Raw genomic sequence first — 23,678 nt, forward strand, 5'->3', positions numbered from 1 at the left:
TTAAAGTGAGCAACTGCCCTTCACTAAGTGCTTTTGAAATTTTACCTACTATTGTAGAAAATTGCAATTGCACCATACAGGCATTATACCAAACGACACGCGGTTGCATCATGATTCTCGTGTGATCTATGTGAAATTGCGTCACAGTAAAATCACGATTCATTGTGTAAAGGAACCCGAGGTGTGAGACCTCTGTAGGCTGCCATATTTATTTCCTTTTAACCTCCCTGGCGTTCTATTAAAGATCGCCAGAGGGCAGCGCAGCGCTATTTTTTTTAATATTTTTTTTTGTTCAATCATGTAGCTAGCCTAGCACTAGCTACATGATGCCCCCCTCCCTTCCGCATCCCTCCCACCCCTCCGATCGCCGCCGGCGCAGTTAGCCATAAGGAAATCCCGTTCTGAACGGGATTTCCTTTAGGGCCTCCCTCGTCGCCATGGCGACGATCGTGATGACGTAATAACGCTTCCATACCGCTAAGGAGGTTAAACAATACCAGTTACCTGGCAGTCCTGCTGATCTTCCTGGTCTGTAGTATCTAAATCACACACCTGAAACAAGCATGCAACTAATCTGGTCAGATTTGTCACAGACATCTGATCTGCTGCATGCTGGTTCAGGGTCTATGGCTTAACCTGCTGGGCGGTATGGACGAGCGCAGCTCGTCCATTACCGCCGGAGGCTGCCGCTCAGGCCCTGCTGGGCCGATTTTGGTCAAATAAAAAGGAGCACATGCAGCCGGCACTTTGCCAGCCGCGTGTGCTACCTGATCGCCGCCGCAGCGCGGCGATCCGCCGCGTGCATCGGCAAAAGAGGGTCACCCCAGCCACCCGAGCCCAGCGTAGCCGGAACAAACAGTTCCGGCCAGCACTAAGGGCTGGATCGGAGGCAGCTGACGTCAGGACGTTGACTGACGTCCATGACGTCACGCCGCTCGTCGCCATGGCGATGAGGTAAGCGAAACAAGGAAGCCTGCTCATTGCGGCCTTCCTTGTTACTTCTGATCGCCGGAGGCGATCAGAAGCACGCATCCGGAGCGCCCTCTAGTGGGCTTTCATGCAGCCAACTTTCAGTTGGCTGCTTGTAATAGTTTTTTTTTTTAATTAAAAAAAAACCTCCCGCAACCGCCCTGGCGATCTTAAAAGAACGCCAGGGTGGTTAAAGAGAACGTGAAGCGAAAACCAAAAGTCAGAATAACCATACACAGGTCATACTTGCCTCCTGTGTAGTCTACTCCTTAACCTATTCAGGACCACAGGCTTTACCCCCCCTAAAGACCAGGCCATTTTGTGTGAAATAGGCCACTGCAGCTTTAAGGCCAAGCTGCAGGGCCGCACGACACAGCACACAAGTGATTTCCCTCCACCAACAGAGCTCTCTGTTGCTGGGGTCTGATCACCCCCAGGTTTTTTTTTTGTTTTTGTTTTTTAAATAAATATTTACTGTGTTTTTTTTTTTTTTTTATGAATTTTTTTTTTTTTAATTTTATGTAAATTATCCTCTCTCCCTCCCCCCCGTCTGCCTATCACAGCGGATCGCTTCTGTGTCCCCTGTACAGCACTGCTGCAGATCGCAGCGCTGTACCAGTACTTAGATGGCGGTTTAACCATCTAACAGTCTCCCGAGCGGCGATTGCCGCTTGGAGACTGAAGGCGGAGCTCCATCAAAAGCATTAAAATTGTTATTTTATATACTCTAGTTCTATTTCACAAGTGTTTTATTTTGGTACAAAGTGACTATTAAAAAGAGAATAAATAGTTACCTTAGGTACTCTGATTTTTAAACATGTACGCCATGAGGGTGTATTACTGTTATTTTTGCAAATAAGGGCTTGTAGTAATAGAATACAATGAGAAAACAAACACAAAATTTAAAATACACCTTTATTTTCAAATAAAATATTGTCACTGTACATTACTCAAAACATGATTTTAAAGGACTTACGAAGCCAAAATGGCTAAAAAAGCCAAGTACCTGCAAGATGTTTAACCTTCCTGGCGGCTGATGTTTTCTGCCAAATAGGCAGAAATACGTTTTTTTTTTATTTTTTTGTTTTTGTTTCATGTAAAGCTATCAGAGTGGTAGCTACATGAAACACTAGAGGGCGCATGTGTCCTTCTAGTGCGATCGTCGCCGGCATCAATAGCAAACAGGGGAACGCGTATATAACGCGTTCCCGTTTGGCTGCTCCTGTCACCATGGCGACGATCGGAATGACGTCAGCTGACGTCAGACACCTCCGATCCAGCCCATAGCGCTGCCCGGAACTCATTGGTCCGGGCAGCGCAGGGCTCTGGCGGGGGGGGGGGGCTGTTCTGCCGCTGCGTGCGGACGATTGCGGGCGATCAAGCTGTGCGCGCGGCTAGCAAAGTGCTAGCTGCGCGCACAGCACTTTAAATGGGGCAAATCGCCCCACCAGAAGCTGAGATAGCCTCCTGCGCGGCATACCGCCAGGAAGGTTAAATGCACGGAGGACGCCGTCCGCGCCCTCCATGCAGTTCCACAGTCCGCATTGCCGCGAGTACGGCTGCGCAGCTCTAGGGCCAGCCCCCCTAGCTACGCACTGTAGCGGCAATGCGGACTGCGCAGCCGCGGCCAATTCCGGTGGCCATATTAGGAGCAGCATGAGAGCCCGACCCGGCCTGTGGGGTCGCAATTGGCACGGGGGGTGATTTCAGGAAGGGGACCCGGCGGAACTGCACGGAGGGCGTGGACGGCGTCCTCCGTGCATTTAAACATCTTGCAGGTACTTTGCTTTTTTAGCCATTTTGTCCTCGTAAGTCCTTTAATGTTGCAATAACAAGGACAAATAGGCAAATAAAATGTGTGGGTATTATTCATAGTGCCACTGTTTATTGTAAAACTATTATGGGTGGAAATGGAGCAATAGTGTACTTTTTAAATTTTTTTCCCTTTTTAAAATGGCATAGAAAAGAAAGCAGTTACTTAAAATTGTGTAATATGCAGTGATAAAGTTACTTTCTATGTTGAAGATTGTGGGTTTTTCATTTGCTACTGTTTTTAAGTGATATATTTTTTCGTATTCTTTCTAGCCTAATTGTTACGCCAAAGTCATCACCATTGAATCCCAGAAGAAAATCGTCATCTACTCCAAGCAGCAGATCAATGTGAACGAGGAGATCACCTACGACTACAAGTTCCCCATCGAGGAAAGCAAGATTCCCTGTTTATGTGGGACTGAGAACTGCCGGGGGACGTTGAATTAAACCATGGGCGTGGCTGCAGGTCCCCCCCCAGGAGCTCTGCATCGCTGCTTACGGCGGCCAAATAACCCAATTGAGGTCATAATGGGCAAAAAGGTTGTAGAAGCATCCTGGCCCGTTACTTCAATTTTTATTGTTATGTCCTTTTTTTTAATGCGAGGACAAAGTGGCATTTTGTCGCTGTCCATGGCGGCCACCGAAAGAAGACGGCGACATCTTTTTGTGGGTATTTGGAATGTCTTTTCTTTTTAATTTTATTCCCTGGACCTGGAAAATACAACCCCCGGCCTACAGATGGCACTTTTTAAGGTGGCGTCAATCGTCAGAACCTTTTCAGCATTGACCCGATCTGTATGGAGACGGTCTTCCCACTTAATTTCAGTCCTGCAGGGGGCATACTTATCTGTATATAAATATATGTTGATTTTTTTATTTGCTAGCCATTTTAATTGGCCTATTTTTCTATATAATTCAGTTATCTGTTCTTTTTATTCCTTTATGGGAGTATGTTATTTATACAGGGCGGCGGCCAAGAGATGTGGACCCTTAAACCCCTCTCTCCTACTGATTTTCTACAGTTCTAATGGTGAAAGTCCTAGACACGCCCCCTAACCCTAAACTTAGGTTGTAGACCCTCTAGCATCCGGAGCAGGTTTGGTGTGCCCTTGTACCCCTTTTTAGTTCTCTTTGGCCACAACAAAGACTGTGTAACGCACAAACCGTCTTTTCCTTGTGACGTGAGAAAGGATGACCCTTGGTTCCAGTCTCTGCTCCCCCCCCCCCAATGGACCATTCCCACAACCTCTCCGTCCCCCGTTTGTATTAAGGTGCCCCTCTACTCTTAATTGTATATACGAGCACACTACGCTTTGTTCATATGTACATATAGCGGACTTTGGAGTTGCCCAGGCACTGGTCATAAATGAGGTTGTGGCGTCGAAAGACCGTCAAGCGCCACATGAAATCAAACCCCTCCCGCCTACTTGCCAGTTTTAAAGACGATGCTCTGTACAGTGATCTGAATATCTTATACCTGTTTTTTATACTACTTTGTTGCCCACGATGCTCCTCCCACCATTAGCGCTCAGATCCCGCGATCAGTGGACCAATCATGTCACCTTTTCCAAGACCACTGACTGCGTAAAAAAAGGACAAGCTGCCATTTCTTTTTGTTTTGGTTATTTTTTCCCCCCATTCTAATAATATGTATGTGGTTTTTAGGTTTTATGATTAATTTATTTGACTTGTTTCCTAAATTCTGAACATTTTTTTTATCCGTACCGGAGACTTGAGCGATCGCCTCTTTAGCTCCGCTTTGGTTCTCTCCTCCCTGTATTGCTGAGAAGGGCATAGATGAAAGCTTTTGAGCTTTTTTTTTTTAGCTCTTCCAGAAATCGCTGTTCAGTCTGCAGGAAGTATCGCGTGAGCTGGCGTTGTACACCAACATCAGCAAAGCGTTTTACACGTAGAAGAGGTTACCCTTTATGACGTCCTTTTTTTTTTTTTTTTTTTTTTTTTTTTTGGCTCTTGTCTCAGTTGTTTTAGCTGTTGGCGGAGTGCCCCCTCTTTGGCGTCCTACGCAGGGCTAGGGGAGGGGCAATAAGCGTGGTGGGCGGGGCAGTCAGGTCTGCAGGGGATGTGTGGGGCATCAGGCCTAAGAAATGTTGTATATTCTGTATATTAACTGCTTTGTTTCTTGTAGAAACACGAGTTTATTACCTATACAATGCTCTGTGTGTTGGTGCTTTATTTATGCAGTGGGAGTGGGTCATGTATCAATACAAAACCCTCCTTTTTATTGGGAAACAAAATGGAAAAATGTGAGTGCTCTAACTCATTTGACTTTATTTTTTTAAAGGACCACTATCAAAAAAAACTGTAAAATTTGAAGTACATCTTTATAAGAAGTCTATGTCTAAAGGGTAAAATGCACCATAAATTACTTTACTACTATATTGCTATCGCTTACAGTAGGCTATAAAAGATTTTGCAGGTTTTGGACTAGTCCATCGCCTCATGGGGGATTCTCAGTGTTTCCTTTCATCTTTACAAAAGCACTCCCTGGAAAGGATCTATACAAAGATAGCGGCCAGCCTCCATATTGCTTTGAACACTAATTTGGCAGCTGGACTAAGTAACTGCCATTCAGTTATTGCTTTTAAAAATAAAGAAAACCCTGACAACCCCCCATGAGGAGATGGACTAGTCCAAAACCTCAGATGTGTCAGATTTTTACTACCTACTGTAAATGACGGTGTAGTAAAAAGTTAATTTTTAGTGCATTTTACTTTAGAACAAACGGACATTTTATACATATGCATTTTGAATTTTACAGTTTTTCAGGATAGTGGTCCTTCAATAGAAATTCAAGCTGTTCGAGTCCAAAGATTAGCTTGGAATGGTAGAAAGGTAAGTAGTGAGCTGACAGAGGTTGGCTAAAACTGGTGAATCTATTCTTCAGAATTACACAAAATGGCCTCTTTAACAATAAACAGCTGTTTTGCAGCAGTGAAGGTTGATCAAACCCTGAAATGTGTTACTACCAGTTTCCTTCAGGTGTCCCAACTGTTCCTGATGACTTACAACCTCCTCAGTCTGCATAAAGGTCCCGCTGGAACATGCTGTGTCATCATACCCTCCGGATGCATTATTTGAACAGTATTGTACTGGGGAAGTACTGTGCTGCTACAACAATGGTAAGGGAAAAATCACAATAGAAGGCGGACATCATAATTCCTTCACACATATTAAAAATCATTCAGTGTTGTGGACCTGGAGGACGACTGCTGATGTCATTAACTCCCAAAGGACTACTGTAGGTGGAAAATGAGTTGAACTTACCTGGGGCTTCTAATGGTCCCCCGCAGACATCCTGTGCCCGCGCAGCCACTCCCCGATGCTCCGGGGAGTGGCTGCGCGGGCGCCACCGGTTCACCTATAAAGTCTGAAAACCACTGCACCTGCGCATCTGCGCCCTGCCTCCCGCTGATGTCACCAGCAGTGTATTGTGCAGGCCCAGTATGATCTGTGTCTGCGCAGTACGCTCCTGGTGATGAAAGTCGCAAATTCCGGAAGTGAACCGGAGGCGGGGCCAGAGCATCGGTGAGTGGCTGTGCGGGCACAGGATGTCTGCGGGGGACAATTCAAAGCTCCTGGTAAGTTTAACTTTTTTTTTTTTTTCCCTACCCCCCTACAGCAATCCTTTAAAGAGAACCCGAGGTGGGTTTGAAGAATATTATCTGCATACAGAGGCTGGATCTGCCTATACAGCCCAGCCTCTGTTGCTATCCCAAACCCCCCTAAGGTCCCCCTGCACTCTGCAATCCCTCCATAAATCACAGCCAGGCTGCTGACAAACAGCTTGTCAGAGCTGGCTGTGTTTATCTCTATAGTGTCAGTCTGCTGCTCTCCCCGCCTCCTGCAGAACTCCGGTCCCCGCCTGCATTCCTTCCCTCCCTGCTGATTGGAGGGAAGGGACGGGGGCAGGGACTGGAGCTATGCAGGAGGCGGGGGAGCAGCTGAGACTGACACTACAGATGTAAACACAGCCTCACAGCTCGGCTGTGATTTATGAGGGATTGCAGAGTGCAGGGGGACCTTAGTGGGGTTTGGGATAGCAACAGAGGCTGGGCTGTATAGGCAGATCCAGCCTCTGTATGCAGATAACATTCTTTAAACACACCTCGGGTTCTCTTTAAAGGGCCCATACACTTGTTGATTTCAGCCATCGATTAATCCATCGATTGGAAGTTGATTCTATCAAATTGATCGATTTGCTGCCGATTTTGAACAATTTGATCTATCTGACAGGATAGAAAATCTAGGTCGGTCTGTTGCTGGCAGCAGATCGGTGGCCCATAGAGTTGCATTGGATCTTAAGGTCCAATAATGCATTTAGATCGATTTTCAGAATGAAATCTATTGGAAATCTGTTCCTAGGGTGTGGCACACATCAGATAGATTCCTGTCAGATTCGACTTGACAGGCATCTGACAGAAATCTATCTGATGTCCGAATCTGCTGCAAATCTATCAGTGTATGGCCACCTTTAGGGCTCGTTCACACTTGAGTGGAAATCGCACGATTCTCACTCACTACATACCATATAGCTAATGTTTCCCTGTGACAGTGTTCTCACTTCCCCAAACGCGGGCGTTTTGCGCGTAGCGTTAATTGCAAATGCGTTTTGGTGGCGATTCTGGAGCGATCGCTCCCAAAACACTACTCTGTTCAGTGATTTTTTTTCCGCGTTAATAACCGCAAAATTACTCCTGCAAAACGCTAGTGGTAATCGCTGCTTTTTTTCGATTTTAGGTGTGAACGGTGCCTTAGGTGTAAGTGTGTGTATGTGTGTATAACATTCTCTATACATTATATAGGGTTTTTTTTCACCTTGAATATATATATATATATATATATATATATATATATATATATATATATATATATATATATATATATATATATATATATATATATATATTATATATATATATATATATATATATATATATATATATATATATATATTTTCAGGCTATTTTCCAGAGCAAAGTCCCTAGACTTGGTGATCAATGCCGTGACTGACCCTGATCTCTGTGGTGTTATCTTATCTTTACTGCATCCAAGCTTAGCTTCTCTTGTGATTACAAAAGCAATTCCACTAACTAGTGGAGTTCAAAGAAATAGCACGTTTCTAAAGGGGCCCATACACTGAGCCGATTAGCGGCCGATCGAAATTAATCGATTTGTGGCCGATTTTGATTTCAATCGATCTGACATGCTAGAAAATCTAGGTCGATCTGTTCAGATTGCTTATCATTTTGAATTAGACCTAATAGAAATCTGATGGCAAAAAAATGCCATCAGATCGATTTTCAATAGATTTCATACAATAGATTTCTATTGGAAATCTGTTCCTAGTAAAAAATGTTCCTAAACACATCAGATAGATCAGAAAATGTGATGATCTATCTGCTGCTAATCTAACGAGTGTATGGCCACCTTAAAGGGATACTGTAGGGGGGTCGGGGGAAAATGAGCTGAACTTACCCGGGGCTTCTAATGGTCCCCCGCAGACATCCTGTGTTGGCGCAGCCACTCCCCAATGCTCCGGCCCCGCCTCCGGTTCACTTCTGGAATTTCTGACTTTAAAGTCAGAAAACCACTGCGCCTGCGTTGCCGTGTCCTCGCTTCCGCTGATGTCACCAGGAGTGTACTGCGCAGACACAGACCATACTGGGCCTGCACTGTGCGCTCTTGATGACATCAGCGGGATCGAGGACACGGCAACGCAGGCACAGTGGTTTTCTGACTTTAAAGTCAGAAATTCCAGAAGTGAACCGGAGGCGGGGCCGAAGCATCGGTGAGCGGCTGCGCGGGCACAGGATGTCTGCAGGGGACCATTAGAAGCCCCGGGTAAGTTCAGCTCATTTTCCCCCGACCCCCCCTACAGTATCCCTTTAACTGTGATATCCAACATTTTCTGGTTAAAATACTAGTAAATAGACAGATAAACCAAAACTAAAAAAAAAAAAAAAAATCCCTTTAAAGTGGACATGAACTCTTGCACAGGAGAGAAGGAAAACCGAGAAATCCACCCATGTGTCCACCTTGCATGTTTTCTAGAGAACGGCCTGTCACCTGTCAACTGTCTGCCTAGTTGTGAGGTAATATGTAAATGGAAGGTTATCACTTTCTGTGCTCCCAACAAACCAGAAAGCAACTACACTACAGCATCAGCTCTATAAGCTGTAACAAGGAAATGTTTTGCTTTAAATGTTATTATGCTGTTGCATATCTTTTAGAGCAGAGAGGAAGTTCGGAGTTCAGGTCTGCTTTAAAGGGAACAAAGTTAGAGTACGGTCGGAAGCTGAAGTTCTTTTAAAAACACAAAGGGCATTCGCCTATCCTTTGCCTCTGATGTTCTCTAGACCTAACTTACTAAGGGTACACCAAGAATCTCCCCAAGTTTGAATGCTGGCAGGTTACATGGGGTCGCCCAAGGCTTGGAGTCTCCGCAATATCTTTGTTTTCACCAAAGCACGACACAAGGGATAATGGGCCGATAACTCTGATGGACACTTGATCCCTTGGCTGTAAGATATCACCAGGGCACAGTCCTCCTCCGGTTATTGGCAGGAACACGTTGTATGAAGAGAGTAGAATGACAAGATGGGGAAGAGGCAGGTGGCAGGCAAGTATGGACAGGTTTAGGCAAAGGCTGAGAGTAATGGTAGTCGAAGGATAATCTGGAAATCAGACCCACCCCCAAAGCTCATGTATCCTTTAAAGTGTACCAGAGACAATTAACAATAAGATTTATACATACCTGGGGCTTCCTCCAGCCCCATACGCTCCCACGCCGCCATCCTCTGTCTTCACCCTCTTCTGTACCGGGTTCCATAACTTTAGCCAGTCCGCGCAAGAGAAGCGTGCCCTTTACATATCTCTCTCGCGGCTGCCGGAGATATACTTAGAGGGCGCACTTCTCTTGCGCAGACTGGCTGAAGTTATGGGACCCGGTACCGAATAGGGAGAAGACCGAGGACGGCGGTGTGGGAGCGATCCTTGCGGATAGGGCTGGAGGAAGCCTCATGTATGTATAAAACTTTGTTAATCTCCTTTCTGGTTTCCTTTACATACTACTACTTCTTGCTGTCAGTCACCCACACCTGTGCAAAACATCTATTCATATAGGCCATACAATGCATAGAAGGGTATAGGATAAAGACAAAATTGTTCTTGGAAGCCAACATCATCCATTTTTGTTGCATCTGTTCTGATTACAAGTTGTGTAACCTGCCTATATTTAGGCTCTGCACATCCATGTAGTTGGTCAGATGCAGCCTGCATTGGGAAGCGCTGCCACCTCCTCCTGCTGTATAGAAATGTAAGTTTACATATGGCGAGCTGCATCTATGTGCTATTTCAGTTTGCATGCCCTTTTAATCTGAGTTTAGGGTTTAGTCACAGTGCACAGTTTGCGTCTGTTTTGTATACAAGGTATGTATTTAGTCTCTAGGGGGCTCTGCACACCTCTGTTGGTAGTCATTTCAGGTGCAGCCTGTTTAAGAGTGCTGCCAATTTCTGCCCGTTACCAAGAAAATTTGTAAACCTTTTTATGGCAAGCTGCCCCAGGTTCACAATAAGCTTTTTGTTAGTGGTTAGGATCTGTTCCATGAGGATCCCTTAACGCGGTGGAAGAGTCTAGTACGGAAGACTCTGTGCGCAAACTGTTCTTGGAAGCCAACATCCATGCAGTTGGTCATTCAGGTGCAGCCTTCCTTGGGAAGCGCTGCCTCCTCCTCCTGCTCTTTAGAAATGTAAGTTTTCATATGGCTAGCTGCATCCATGTGCTGTTTCAGTTTGCATTCTGTTTTAACCTGAGTTTAAGGCTTAAAGGACAACTGAAGAGAGAGGTATATGGAGGCTGTCATGTTTATTTCCTTTTAAGCAATACCAGTTGCCTGGCAGCCCTGCTGATCCTCTGCCTCTAATACGATTAGCCATAGCCCCTGAACAAGCAGGCAGCAGATCAGGTGTTTCAGACTTTAAAGTCAGATCTGACAAGACTAGCTGCATGCTTGTTTCTGGTGTTATTCAGATACTACTGCACAGAAATAGACCAGCAGGGCTGCCAGGCAACTGGTATTAATTAAAAGGAAATAAGCATGGCAGCCTCCGTATACCTCTTACTTCAGTTCCCCTTTAATGCATAGTGTCCATCTGCAAAGTGTATTTGGCCTCTAGGGAGCTCTGCACGCCTCTGCTGGTAGTCATTTCAGGTGCAGCCTGATTAGGAGCACTGCTAATTTCTACCTGTTCTACCAAGAAAATGCATAAACGGGCTTCCCTTTTAGAAGAACCTCCAAGTGTGCCCCAAGCTTGGTATGCCAGCCCATGTTGTATGTAACTGGAGTATTCTTAGGTGGCCTTGACTCGGATCAGGTGTCGTTTAATAATACAGCTCTAGTTTACATATACGGTAAGTAGCAATCAGTCGGCCAGGGTTTTGTTGGGAGGGGTGGCTTTCTGCCACTATAAATCACTTTGTATTGTGTTTTATAGCGTCGAAGGTCCTTTCCGGTGACTGTTGTGCAAGCAAGTGGGCAGCTGGCTCCCCTGCTCTGTATGGCAGCACTATGTTGCTCAGTGGTCAGATCCCCAACATACAACGCTGATAACCTCTCATCTAATATTCATAGCCCGCTGCAGAATACTTGTCTGTTTTCCTAGGCTGTGTACAGAGTTGTCCTGTATACACCATGCTCCTCCCTGCTGGTTCTGCACAGTGTCGCACAAGGCACGCAGAGATCTTGGCATGCCCTTCCTGCAGGTGTTTATAAATAATCTGAACATTTCTCTAACATAAAAGAGAGCCTGTCATTAAAAGCAGAGCTGAACTCTTGCACGGAACAGAAGGAACACCGAAAGAAATGCCCCCTGTATGTATTTAGAGAGTTGAGCCTGTTTAATTCTCCCTCATCTGTGAGTAATCACAGCTGTTATTTGAACCCTCAGCTCTGTCAGCTGGCTGCTTCGGCAGAGCAGCTAATTTGTAAGCACAGGATGTTAACCCTATATCTGCTTCCATGAAAGCAGGAAGTAGACAGTAGCAGGTTTATTGCAGGCTTTGTATCAGCTGTAACAAAGAAATGTTTTTCTTCTATCTTTTAGAGCAGAGGGGGAGTTTTGAGTTTAGTACAATCGGAGGGGCCAATACACTACATAATGCCCTATCGGTATACCTCCTCTGACCTTTCACCCTATATTTATTCCAGACTTCTTATGCTAAGGGCCCGTTTACACTTAATGTGTTGCGTTTTAATGCATTTATATTCTCCATAGCAGTTCATTGTGAAAAAGCTTCAGTTTTTCAGCATATAGTGTGAAAGAGGCCCTAGGGAAACACTGGCACATTACCTTGCACATCAGTTGTCCTTTCAGTTACAACTGACAGCAACTAATATAGTGTAAAGCAAGGCTGCCTGTACTTTTTTGGCCCGCGAGCTACTTAGAAATTTGCAGAATCCAAGATTGGTTTCTGCAAATTTCAAAGTAGCTCGCAAGCCAAAAAAGTACGGGCAGCCTTGCTTTACACTATATTAGTCATGATATACCAGTAGATCGCAATCGATGTATTGGGCACCCCTTGTTAAAAGGGCTTCAAGGCAAAATTCACACTAGCAATGCAGTTAGCAAATGCAGTAAGAACCATCTTCTTTCCTCCAAGTAAGTGACAATCTAGGTGTCCCCTTTCACTGATAGCCTCCCCTTCAGCAATACACTGAAGTAGATAATACTCTTCTAAACAGGACAGATTAAATGTGTACTGTCAGTTTAAATTTTATGTTTCGCCAATTGACTTTGGGAAAAAATCTTTTATAGATTAAATGTAGACTTCAGTGTAAAATGAATAAAAATATGCTATACATTTGTGGAAAAAAAAACAAAAAACCTTCCAACTCTGATTTGGGCTTACTAGCGGATGAGACAGTGAGCTTCAGTACCAGACAAATTCTAAGTATGTCTGAAGAGGTGCACTTGGAGGATGAGGGATAAAAGCTGTGTTAGGCCCAGTGCACACCAAAACCGCTAGCAGATCCGCAGAACGCTGGAGGTTTTTGAAGCAGATTTCAGAGCGTTTCTAGGCATGTTTAAAGAGGTTTTCAAAACATGCCTAGCATTTTTGGAGCGCTTTTGTGTAGCAGATTACAAATATGTTACAGTCAGGCCTGGTGCATGATCTGCAAACCGCTTCCGCCTTGGAAAAGGCTTGGCTAATGTATTTCAATGGGATGGTGCACACCGGTGGTTTGCGGTTTTTAGCAAACCGCAAATGTGGGTCCTGCAGCTTTTTTGCGGTTTGCAGAAGCGTTTCTGCCTCAATGTAAAGTATAGGAAAGTGGAAAAACGTTAGATCAGAGCGGTTTTCCAGGCATTTTTTGTTACAGAAGCTGTTCAGTAACAATATATGAAATCTGCTACACAAAATTGCTCCCAAAAACGCTAAGCATGTATAGAATAGGGCTCTAAACATGCCTAGAATCGCTCTGAAATCTGCTCCAAAAACCTCCAGCGTTCTGCGGATTTGCTAGCGGTTTTGGTGTGCACTGGGCCTAAAAGCTGTTACTGATCAGCTTATGTAACAAAAACGCCTGGAAAACCGCACTGATGTAGCGTTTTTCAGAGCTGTTTTCCAGTTTCCTATACTGAAACATTGAGGCAGAAACGCCTCAGAAATCTAAAAAATGCTGCAGCCCCCCAGTTTGCGTTTGTGGAAAAAGCGAGCCGCTCTGGTGTGCACCATCCCATTCACTTTCATTACCCAAGCGGTTTCCCCCTGCAAGCGTTTAAAAAAAACGCTCCAGAACCGCTCTGGTGTGCACCAGCCCAAAGTAAGTTCCAAAATTAAGGTGACACTGGTGAGATATCCTGGATGTGGGAGTGAGAGGAGGTGGACAGGAGGGCTCCACCCCTGAGCAGTGATACACGTCAGGGTGTCTGGCCTCTGTCTGGCTGACACATTATTGTGACACACCGTTACAACAGGTCTCTTGTCACAACTGTCTGGCGGAACTGTGGTGTGTGTGAGAAATTTCCCAGAATCCTCTGCAGGCCTCTGTGTGGTGTCCTCAGACCTGCTCGTTGTAATCTTTCCAGTCAGCTCTGGGCAGTTTTTTATTTTCATCATTTGCAGAACAGTTTCACAAACAGCCAGTGGCGTGCTTCAGAGCTCCTTCCTGTGTGGACATTGCAAAAAATGAGGTTACCATGGCAGGAAATTGTGAAGGCTGTGTGTCTGTGTATGATGTGTGGAGGAAACAGAGATGGATTAAGATAGAATGGGGCCCTAGGCGAGGTAGTAGATTTGGGGGCGCCTTATGGTCTTTTTGGTAAGCTGAAGTGGAGAGAGGTCAGAGAAGGTGGCTGGTTGGCCCCTTGACACCTACTAGCCCCAGGCACGTGCCTAGGTTGCCTGGTAGATGATCATGCTCAGGCGGGAGTTGCTCTTAACCTCCTTGGCAGTTTGGACGAGCTCAGCTCGTCCATGTACGCCAAGGAGGATTGCTCAGCTCCTGGGGGTCTTTTTACTTACTTTTTTTTTTCAGAACATGTAGCTAGCACTTTGCTAGCTACATGTTCTGTCTGATCGCCACCGATCCGCCGCGATGCGCTGCTAGAGGGGCTGTGTCCCCCCCCCCCCGAAATGCCTAGCGCAGCCTGGCGAATCACCGCCAGGCTGCGCAATGGGAAGGATCAGAGCTCCCCATAAGGTTGATGACTTCATGTCCGATCATCACCATGGCGACGGGAGACGCGACGTTACGAAGTCACGCTTCTCGCGGGATCATGAACGCGTAAGTATGGCCAGCAGGGATTGGGTGGGTGCATGCGGACACGTAGGGATTGCTACAGCATGCGGGAAATTTTTTTTTTAACAAAATGGGTAATGCGTACTTATGTACGCATTACCCAGAATGCCAGGGAGGTTAAAGAGAAACTGTGACCAAGAATTGGACTGCATCCCAATCAGTAGCTGTTAAAGAGAGACTGAAGCGAAAAAAAATTATCATATTATGATTTGTATGTTTAGTACAGCCAAGAAATAAAACATTAAGATCAGATACATCAGTCTAATTGTTTCCAGTACAGGAAGATTTAAGAAACTCCAGTTGTTATCTCTATACAAAAAAAGCCATTAAGCTCTACGACTTTCAAAGTGGTGGAATGGGCTGTTTTATGACTTATTATCTCAACTATTAGTTAATTTTTTACTTTTCCTCTGCCAGAGCAGAGGTCATTAGTTCACAGACTGCTCTGAAAGAATCATTTTGAATGCTGAGTGTTGTGTAAACTGCACATATTAGAGAATGATGCAATGTTAGAAAAAACACTATATACCTGAAAATAAAAATGAGAATATTTTCTTTGCTGCTAATCTTCTAGTAATTATTCATAGTACACAACCAATTCATTATATCATATACAGTGGAGGAAATAATTATTTGACCCCTCACTGATTTTGTAAGTTTGTCCAATGACAAAGAAATGAAAAGTCTCAGAACAGTATCATTTCAATGGTAGGTTTATTTTAACAGTGGCAAATAGCACATCAAAAGGAAAATCGAAAAAATAACTTTAATAAAAGATAGCAACTGATTTGCATTTCATTGAGTGAAATAAGTTTTTGAACCCTGTAACAATAAAAGACTTAATACTTAGTGGAAAAACCCTTGTTTGCAAGCACAGAGGTCAAACGTTTCTTGTAATTGATGACCAAGTTTGCACACATTTTAGGAGGAATGTTGGTCCACTCCTCTTTGCAGATCATCTCTAAATCCCTAAGGTTTCGAGGCTGTCTCTGTGCAACTCTGAGCTTGAGCTCCCTCCATAGGTTTTCTATTGGATTAAGGTCCGGAGACTGACTAGGGCACTTCATGACCTTAATGTGCTTCATCTTGAGCCACTCCTTTGTTGCCTTTGCTGTATGTTTTGGGTCATTGTCGTGCTGGAACACCCATCCACGACCCATTTTCAGTTTCCTGGCAGAGGGAAGGAGGTTGTCGTTCAGGATTTCACGATACATGGCTCCGTCCATTTTCCCGTTAATGCGATTAAGTTGTCCTGTGCCCTTAGCAGAAAAACACCCCCAAAGCAAAATGTTTCCACCCCCATGCTTGACGGAGGGGACGGTGTTTTGGGGGTCATAGGCAGCATTTTTCTTCCTCCAAACACAGCGAGTTGAGTTAATGCCAAAGAGCTCTATTTTGGTCTCATCAGACCACAGCACCTTCTCCCAGTCACTCACAGAATCATTCAGGTGTTCATTGGCAAACTTCAGACGGGCCTGCACATGTGCCTTCTTGAGCAGGGGGACCTTGCGAGCCCTGCAGGATTTTAATCCATTGCGGTGTAATGTGTTTCCAATGGTTTTCTTGGTGACTGTGGTCCCTGCTACTTTGAGGTCATTCACTAACTCCTCCCGTGTAGTTCTAGGATGCTTTTTCACCTTTCTCAGAACCATTGACACCCCTCGAGGTGAGATCTTGCGTGGAGCCCCAGAGCGAGGTCGATTGATGGTCATTTTGTGCTCCTTCCATTTTTGAACAATCGCACCAACAGTTGTCACCTTCTCTCCCAGCTTCTTGCTAATGGTTTTGTAACCCATTCCAGCCTTGTGCAGGTCTACAATTTTGTCTCTGACATCCTTGGACAGCTCTTTGGTCTTTCCCATGTTGGAGAGTTGGGAGTCTGCTTGATTGATTGATTCTGTGGACAGGTGTCTTTTATACAGGTAACTAGTTAAGACAGGTGTCCTTAATGAGGGTGACTAATTGAGTAGAAGTGTCTAACCACTCTGTGGGAGCCAGAACTCTAAGGGCTGGAACCCACAGGAGCGCTTTTGGCAGCGTTTTGGCAGCACTGCGATACGCTAGCAGTTTGCCAAAATGCTGGGCTAATGTTAATGGATGGGGCAACTTCCACAGGAGCGTTTGCGTTTCTCAGAAACGCAAACGCAGGACATGCAGCATTTTGGGAGCGTTAGCGCTTCAATGTAAAGTATTGAAACGCTAGCAGAAACGCTCAGCAAAACCTAAACTGAGCGGTTTTGCTAGCGTTTTGCGGTTCAGCACACTGTAACAAAATTAAAAATTATTCACAGGACCAATCAGGATAAAAACGCGAAACGCAAAACGCTACACAACCGCTGAGGAAAAAAATACACTGTTGCAAAACGCGACCGAAAACTCGCATGAATCAGCTTGCAAACCGCTCAGGCAAAACGCTAGCGGTTGCGTTTAGCGTTTGCGGTTTGCAGTGGGTTCCAGGCCTTAATGGTTGGTAGGGGTTCAAAAACTTATTTCACTCAATGAAATGCAAATCAGTTGCTATCTTTTATTTAAGGTTATTTTTTCGATTTTCCTTTTGATGTGCTATCTGCCACTGTTAAAATAAACCTACCATTGCAATAATACTGTTCTGAGACTTTTCCTTTCTTTGTCATTGGACAAACTTACAAAATCAGTGAGGGGTCAAATAATTATTTCCTCCACTGTATTTTTTTCCGCTTCAGTGTCTCTTTAACCCCTTTTACATGAGAAATCTATTCCTTTTCATCAGGGGCCGCTGTATGGGTGGTATTGTGGTGAAACCCCTCCCACAGGAAACTGTGAGGATTATGGTCCTGGCCGTTTCCTGTCTGTGAACCGCGTTGCATTGTGGGAAACAGCTGTCTCCAACTGCAAAAAAAAAGCAAGCAGCAGCGACTTCCAGTGACATCACCTGCCAGCAGTAAAAATGTCCCCAACTGAAAAATGTCAGAATGTAAATCAGGGAGAGGAAAGCTTTTACAATGGACAAACACTGACTAAATCATTTATACATAATTATTGTAAAAATGAAGCGTGGTTTTTTTTTTGTATTACATTATTTTCACCGGAGTTCCTCTTTAATAGACATTATGCTGTGAGAGTCCACCTTCTTTTAAAAATTATACCTTCTATCTTTACATTTTAACTTGCTGCTTTGAACTGCCTGTGAACTCAAATAGCATTCCCCTCCAACCAGCCCCGCCTCCAACAACTTAGTACATTTTATTGCTCTCTCCAAGTATGTCCTGCTTCCTGCTCAGTAATGCTCCTCTGTCTGCATGCACATTCTCCTGCTGTGTAATCAGCAAAATGACTCCCCCAGCAGGCCTTGTGCTTTCATTGCTGTATAGGGCTGTATCTGTCTCTGCAGATAAAGCCAAGCTAAGGAATGTGAAATAATATTTGCCAATTTCCTTGTAGAGATATGAATTTATGATTTTCTTTTTTTAATCAATTTAAAGGGAACCAGAGAGGATTAAAAAAAGCTTTTATACATACCTGGGGCTTCCTCCAGCCCCATACGCACGGATCGCTCCCACGCTGCCGTCCTCTGTTTGGATCCGCCGCCATCGGGTCCCGTCATTGCCGCGAGTCGGCCGATTCTCCGCATCACACGAAGCTCCCTCTATACAAGTACGCATGAGGCTGCCCACCGCGCAGCCGCATGCGTACGGGTATGGAGAGAGCCCTGGTGATGCGGACAATTGTCCGCGTCCGCCGGAAGTGACGGGCCCGGTAACGGCGGTTCCAGGAAGTGGAGGATGGCGGCGTGGGAGCGATCCAGGCTTATGGGGCTGGAAGAAGCCCCAGGTATGTATAAAAGCTTTCCATTCCTCTCTGGTTCCCTTTAAAGCAAACCTGAACTGAAATTAACAGTAAAAATAAACATACACAGGTCATGCTTACCTCCTGTTGTAGTCTGCTCATCGATCTTTCTCCTCTCCTGCGTCCGGTTTTTCCCCAGTGATCGATGGAATTCTCCATTTTGCATTTTAAAAATGGCCATTGCCCCATAACAGCTTCCAGGTCAGCACACTGTTAAACTGTAATAAATGGCCCACTTGAGCCATAGGGAAACATGGACATTACCTTGCACAACAATTGTCCTTTCAGTTATAACTGACAGAGCAACTGATATCAGTATATGATCTAGAGGGGACAAAAAAAATATGATGATAATAATGATACAGTGTCAGTGATATCTCCATTGGCCCAGAGTAAATATAAATGTGCATTATATTGGCATTACTAACCTCTAGTTGTCCATCCCCACTGCTGAGCCTTGCCAAATACAGTAGAGATGATAGATAAACTGCAAAATTCTCTTGCTGTTTGTGTGCAGATTGAAGCTGGAACAAGTAAAGGGGGTTTCTGTCCATATCGATTTTCCCAATTCCGATCCACCTACAAACTGCGACTAACTGAATTCGGGAGTTGTGATTGGTCATCTGCAATCACAACTCCTTAATTCAGCCTGGACTTTCTTCACCACAGACCATCTGTGCTACAGGCAGCTATATCTTCAGAGGCATTCATTCTGTGCCCGCCCTCTTGCAGTCTCAACAAGCTGGGGCGGTCCATGGCAACGCAGGCGGAGGTTTCCAAGGGGCTTTGGCAGTCTCCGGAAACAGCTGCCACTGCACTGCTGAGGGAGGACAATGCACCACCTGTGACCAGAAGACGTCATGGCAGGTGAGTATTTAACCCCAGAGGCGTACCTAAGGAAAACAGCGCCTATATCTAACAAGTAAATCCACCCCAAGGAAGGGCGTAAGCAGCGCCTTTCAACAAATTTAAGGTGTAGTCTCAGCTGAATTGGTTGTGTCCAAGTTGAAGTAAAGCATGGCCTGTAAGAAATAAGAATGGCAATAGGTCAGCCTGTACATACTCCCCAAACAACAAATATAAAGCTTGCCTCACAAATTCATATATATATATATTCAGGGGTTGAGCAGCACAAACCAAATTTTATGCAAAGCATGCACGCAGCACTGGAGGTCCCCGGACTCCATAAGAAATATATAAATACAGAGGGGCTGCAGCACACAACAGGAAACCAGTGACAGGGGCTCTTGGTTACGCTTTAACGCATTTAAGCTCACCAACTGTGCCAAAGTGTCCCCAATCTGGTGAGTCCTACTCTAACCAGGCAAAAATGCTAGTGTTTATCATTGTTCTAGTGGGAACCATGCCAAAAGCCTATATATCTATATCTATATATATCTATATATATAAAATATGAATTTATATGGAGTGCCCCCAGTATGAGTCTCCCAGGGCATATGCCATTCCTGCACCCCTGTAGATACGCCTCTTTAAAGGGACCCTGAGCAGTGCCTAAAATTAAGATTACACTTACCTGGGGTTTCTTCCAGCTCACCGTAGGCGTCGAGGTCCCCCGGCGTCCTCCTGGCTCCTCTCCTTGTGCCTCCGCAGGCCCCCTTACCGGCGACACCTGGGACGGGTGTCGGGCCGGCTCTTCCTGGTTAATGACGCATGCCATCATCACGGCGGCCGGCGTGATGACCCCATGCATCATTAACCAGGAAGAACCGGCCCTGGTGTTGCCGGATGACGCTGGTAACGGGCCTGCGGAGGCATACGGAGAGGCGCCAGGAGGACGCCGGGGGACCCCGCCGCCTCCGGTGGGCTGGGAGAAACCCCAGGTAAGTGTAATCTTTTAATGTAAGGCACTGCTCGGGGTCCCTTTAACACCATGACAACCACCCCATCTGTCCTCATTCAGACAGAGCCCGTATTTGTTAACATTAGGTATTCTTTAGTAAAGTATGGACAGCTTCCTGTGTTGGAAGCAAAAGCAGACTGGATTATTATTTTTTTTTTGCAAAAAGTATTCTATTTGTGTGTGGTTAACGTATGCAGCTCTGAAGGTGGGTGCTTTGCTTTGAGTTTACCCCAGTTGAGGTCTGCATACATTTTCCACACACAAATAAACCATTTGAAACAAAAGCCCAGGCAGGCATTGTTCGCTCGGTCTCATAGTTCTCTGGGTGACAGGTGAGGATGAGTAGATAAGTCCGGCTATATCAGCGAGATTCACACGGCCTTGGCTCAGGGCCACCTGCGTAGGATGAAAACACGGTTATCTGAAGGACAAGGTCGTCCAAACAGCAGCGGGGTGCGTCCCGCCCTCCCCACCTCCCTCCCGCCTGGGCACTATTGTCTCCCAGCCTCTCTGCCAGACTGTATCCCACAATGCAATGCTGCTCGTATCACTTTCCATATACACCGCCAATTTCCCAATACATTTTCCCTTCATAAATCCCACCACAAGCCCAAGTTCAGTGATTTATTTATTCATTTATTTTTTAAACCGGAATGCATTTTATAAGTACTGCCTTTAATTTAATATTTTAGTGCATATGAGATTTAAACATTTGAAAAAAATAAATATGTATAGTAGCAAGTAGCAGACATAGTCCGCAGCAACAGGGAATGACCTGACATTACAGCTGAATTTAATGCAGATGGGTCAAAAAGCATATCCCAATGCACAAGACGAACTTAGCAAAGGATGAGCTTTAGCAGCAGGAGACCATCAAGAGTGCCTTTGGTATCACAGAAAAATAGGAAAAGGCACCTGTTGTGGGGCCATAGCCACTGTGCTCGGTCGGTCTCAAATTGGTTTGAGGATTAATCAGAGTTTAACCTGCTTCCATGGCCAGCTCAGACAGTCACCTGACCTCAATCCTATTGAGCATGTGTGGGACAAAAGATCACGTCAAAGCTTTGAAACGCCACCATCCAATCTGACACAACTTAGAGCTGCCATTTTTTCAGCATGAGCCAGCAGGGGCATGTCTGTCCATATTGGGAATGGGGGGCTACCTCATACCGGGGGCACATCTAGCCATCTACACTGGGGAATAATGTATAGCCATCTTTACAGAGGACACTTATCAGATGGACACCCATTTTGCTCTCTACTCCTGCTATGTACCCAGCAACAATATCAAACTGCTACCATATATACAGTGTATATACAGTCCAGGGGAAAGCAGCAGCTCCACTAGCAATACTCCAATGGTGGAGGGTGTGCACGCAATTGGGGGTGCCCAGTTCCTATAGATACAAACAAAAGTCCAGAGAATTGCAGCACACAAGCTCAGATTTATTGGGGAAACGAAAAAGCTTACAGAATCATACACAGCAAAGGTTTCGGTTGACCACAACCCTTTTCAATGCTAATTGTGACAAGTCACATGATCATTTATATACCCACCCATGCAGGAAATGACATCAATAAGTCACCTGATCTTCCAACTTGGAAGTGACCGAAACATCACAAACAAAATTAAATTGAGTCCACAGTGCACTTACTGTATCTGATTGCAGACAATCATGATATAAGATATCACATCCAATCCCTTTACATTTTCAGGTTTCATGACAAATCCAATACCTGTAATATTACAAAAAAAGATGTAAGTCATAGCAGAGTAGCATAGCGAGTGCTACGAACCCGCAGGGGCTCAGGGCAGGACGATCTTTTTGATAAGTGTGATATCTGAGTTAACATGGTTTAGTGAATCAGTACCCATGGTGGGAGGGGGGGGGGGGAATTCTGCGCCACATTCAAATGAGCCAGAGTATAAAAGACGGTCTTCCCCTTGGTTTGGCGCTGATACCACTGATCAGCCTGTAAGAAGTCAGCCTCTGTGCTGGTCGCTCATGCATCCTGTTCATGATTTTCTTTTGGTTTTGACCCGGTATTGTGTCTGATCCTGCTGCCTTATGATTTACATTGCCCTGCCTGCGCAGTCCGATCCTGCGCTGCTACATTTCCTATTCAATGATGCTGCTGGAACACCCCAAATCAGTGCTGGTCGTAATGGAAAAATCTACGCTTACGGATCATTACGCGTAAGTTTACGCTATTACGCATTACGCAATTACGGTTACGGCGTAGGAAATTATCTACGGTACATCACTGTAATTACGCGTAAACTTACGCAGTTACGCGTAAGGATACCGTAATGTAGGCGCTTACACTATGATGTTACACGTAGTGCCGTAATACCCATTAATGCGTATTTTTTTACGCATACGGACGATATGTACGCAATAGCAGTCAATGTGACAGTTATTGCGTACATATCATTCGTATGCGTCAAAACGTACGCTTATACTGAAGGGCGGGAGAAGATACTATTGGTTGCTTAGGATGTTAGTACGTTAGTAATTACGCGTAAAATTACGCGTAAGTGTTCGTAAAATTACGCATACCTAGCAATTACGGTAGACAATGTAATTACGATACCACTTTACTGCTTACGCGTAAATAATTACGCGTAAGACCGTAATTTACGCATAGCGCTTACGCGTACATTTATATTGAATTACGATGCGTAATTACGCTCATGCGTAATTTCGGCCCAGCACTGCCCCAAATATCTCTGTAGCCACACCTCCTACACACCCCAAATTCAGGGTAGGGAGGAGACCCCCTTGAACTACCTCTGTGCCAATTGCACCCCCGAGCCCCGCTGGTTAACAAGATAGGTTTCTGTAATCTATCTCGGGAACAGCAGGGCTCAGAGGCTACAATTTGGCACAGAGGTAGTTCGGGGGGAGGGGGGGGGGGGGTTATGGAGGGGGTGGATTCCCTACTCAGAAAATTTGGGGAGTGTAGGTAGTGTGGCTGCCTAAATATTTCTGGAGGATTATGTTAAAGTTCCCACTGGGCATGCGTTATTCAGTGTGGAAGGCAGCTTCTGGGCAGTACGATCAGACCTTACACCGGCTTCCCCGACTACTCTCTCGATCTGACTTCCTGAAGTGACCCTTGGCTTGATTTTCGATATCCTTGTATGCTGCCTGCCCCAATCTCGGCCTGTCCTCTGTTGTGCCTGAACGCTGCCTGTATTGACCTTGGCCGGAACCTTGATCTGGAAACCTTGCTGCCTGTCTCTGACCTTAGCTTGTTCCTCACTACTATTCTTGCTGCCTGCCTCTGGACTCGGATTGTACCACATTGTGGTATTACCTGTTCTCCCAACAACTGTTAGAGTTCTTCCTGTGTGCAACCTGGGGTATGGGTAGCGGCCCATCATC

At 45.3% G+C, this 23,678-nt stretch overlaps 1 protein-coding gene and 1 long non-coding RNA gene across 3 annotated transcripts in view; one reads left to right on the forward strand and one right to left on the reverse strand.

The window, feature by feature from the left end:
* SETD1A (SET domain containing 1A, histone lysine methyltransferase) overlaps positions 1–4,847 on the forward strand; it is a 100,137-nt gene extending 95,290 nt beyond the window's left edge. The window contains exon 19 of one of the 2 annotated variants that reach the window (XM_068243923.1): positions 3,055–4,847. In XM_068243923.1, the coding sequence (XP_068100024.1) occupies positions 3,055–3,228 (174 nt within the window). In that variant the 3' untranslated portion in view covers positions 3,229–4,847. The remainder of the gene's footprint in view (positions 1–3,054) is intronic. The other variant, XM_068243922.1, reaches the window with a different exon arrangement.
* Positions 4,848–13,771: 8,924 nt separating this feature from the next.
* On the reverse strand, positions 13,772–22,028 carry LOC137525479 (uncharacterized). Its single transcript, XR_011022923.1, has 3 exons — positions 21,945–22,028; positions 18,857–19,450; positions 13,772–13,970 (listed from the first exon to the last, which is right to left on the reverse strand). It is a non-coding gene; the product is annotated as an uncharacterized lncRNA (long non-coding RNA).
* Between the last annotated feature and the right edge of the window lie 1,650 nt (positions 22,029–23,678).

The sequence above is a fragment of the Hyperolius riggenbachi genome, chromosome 7 (genome assembly GCF_040937935.1).
Source record: "Hyperolius riggenbachi isolate aHypRig1 chromosome 7, aHypRig1.pri, whole genome shotgun sequence".
NCBI lineage: Eukaryota > Metazoa > Chordata > Amphibia > Anura > Hyperoliidae > Hyperolius > Hyperolius riggenbachi.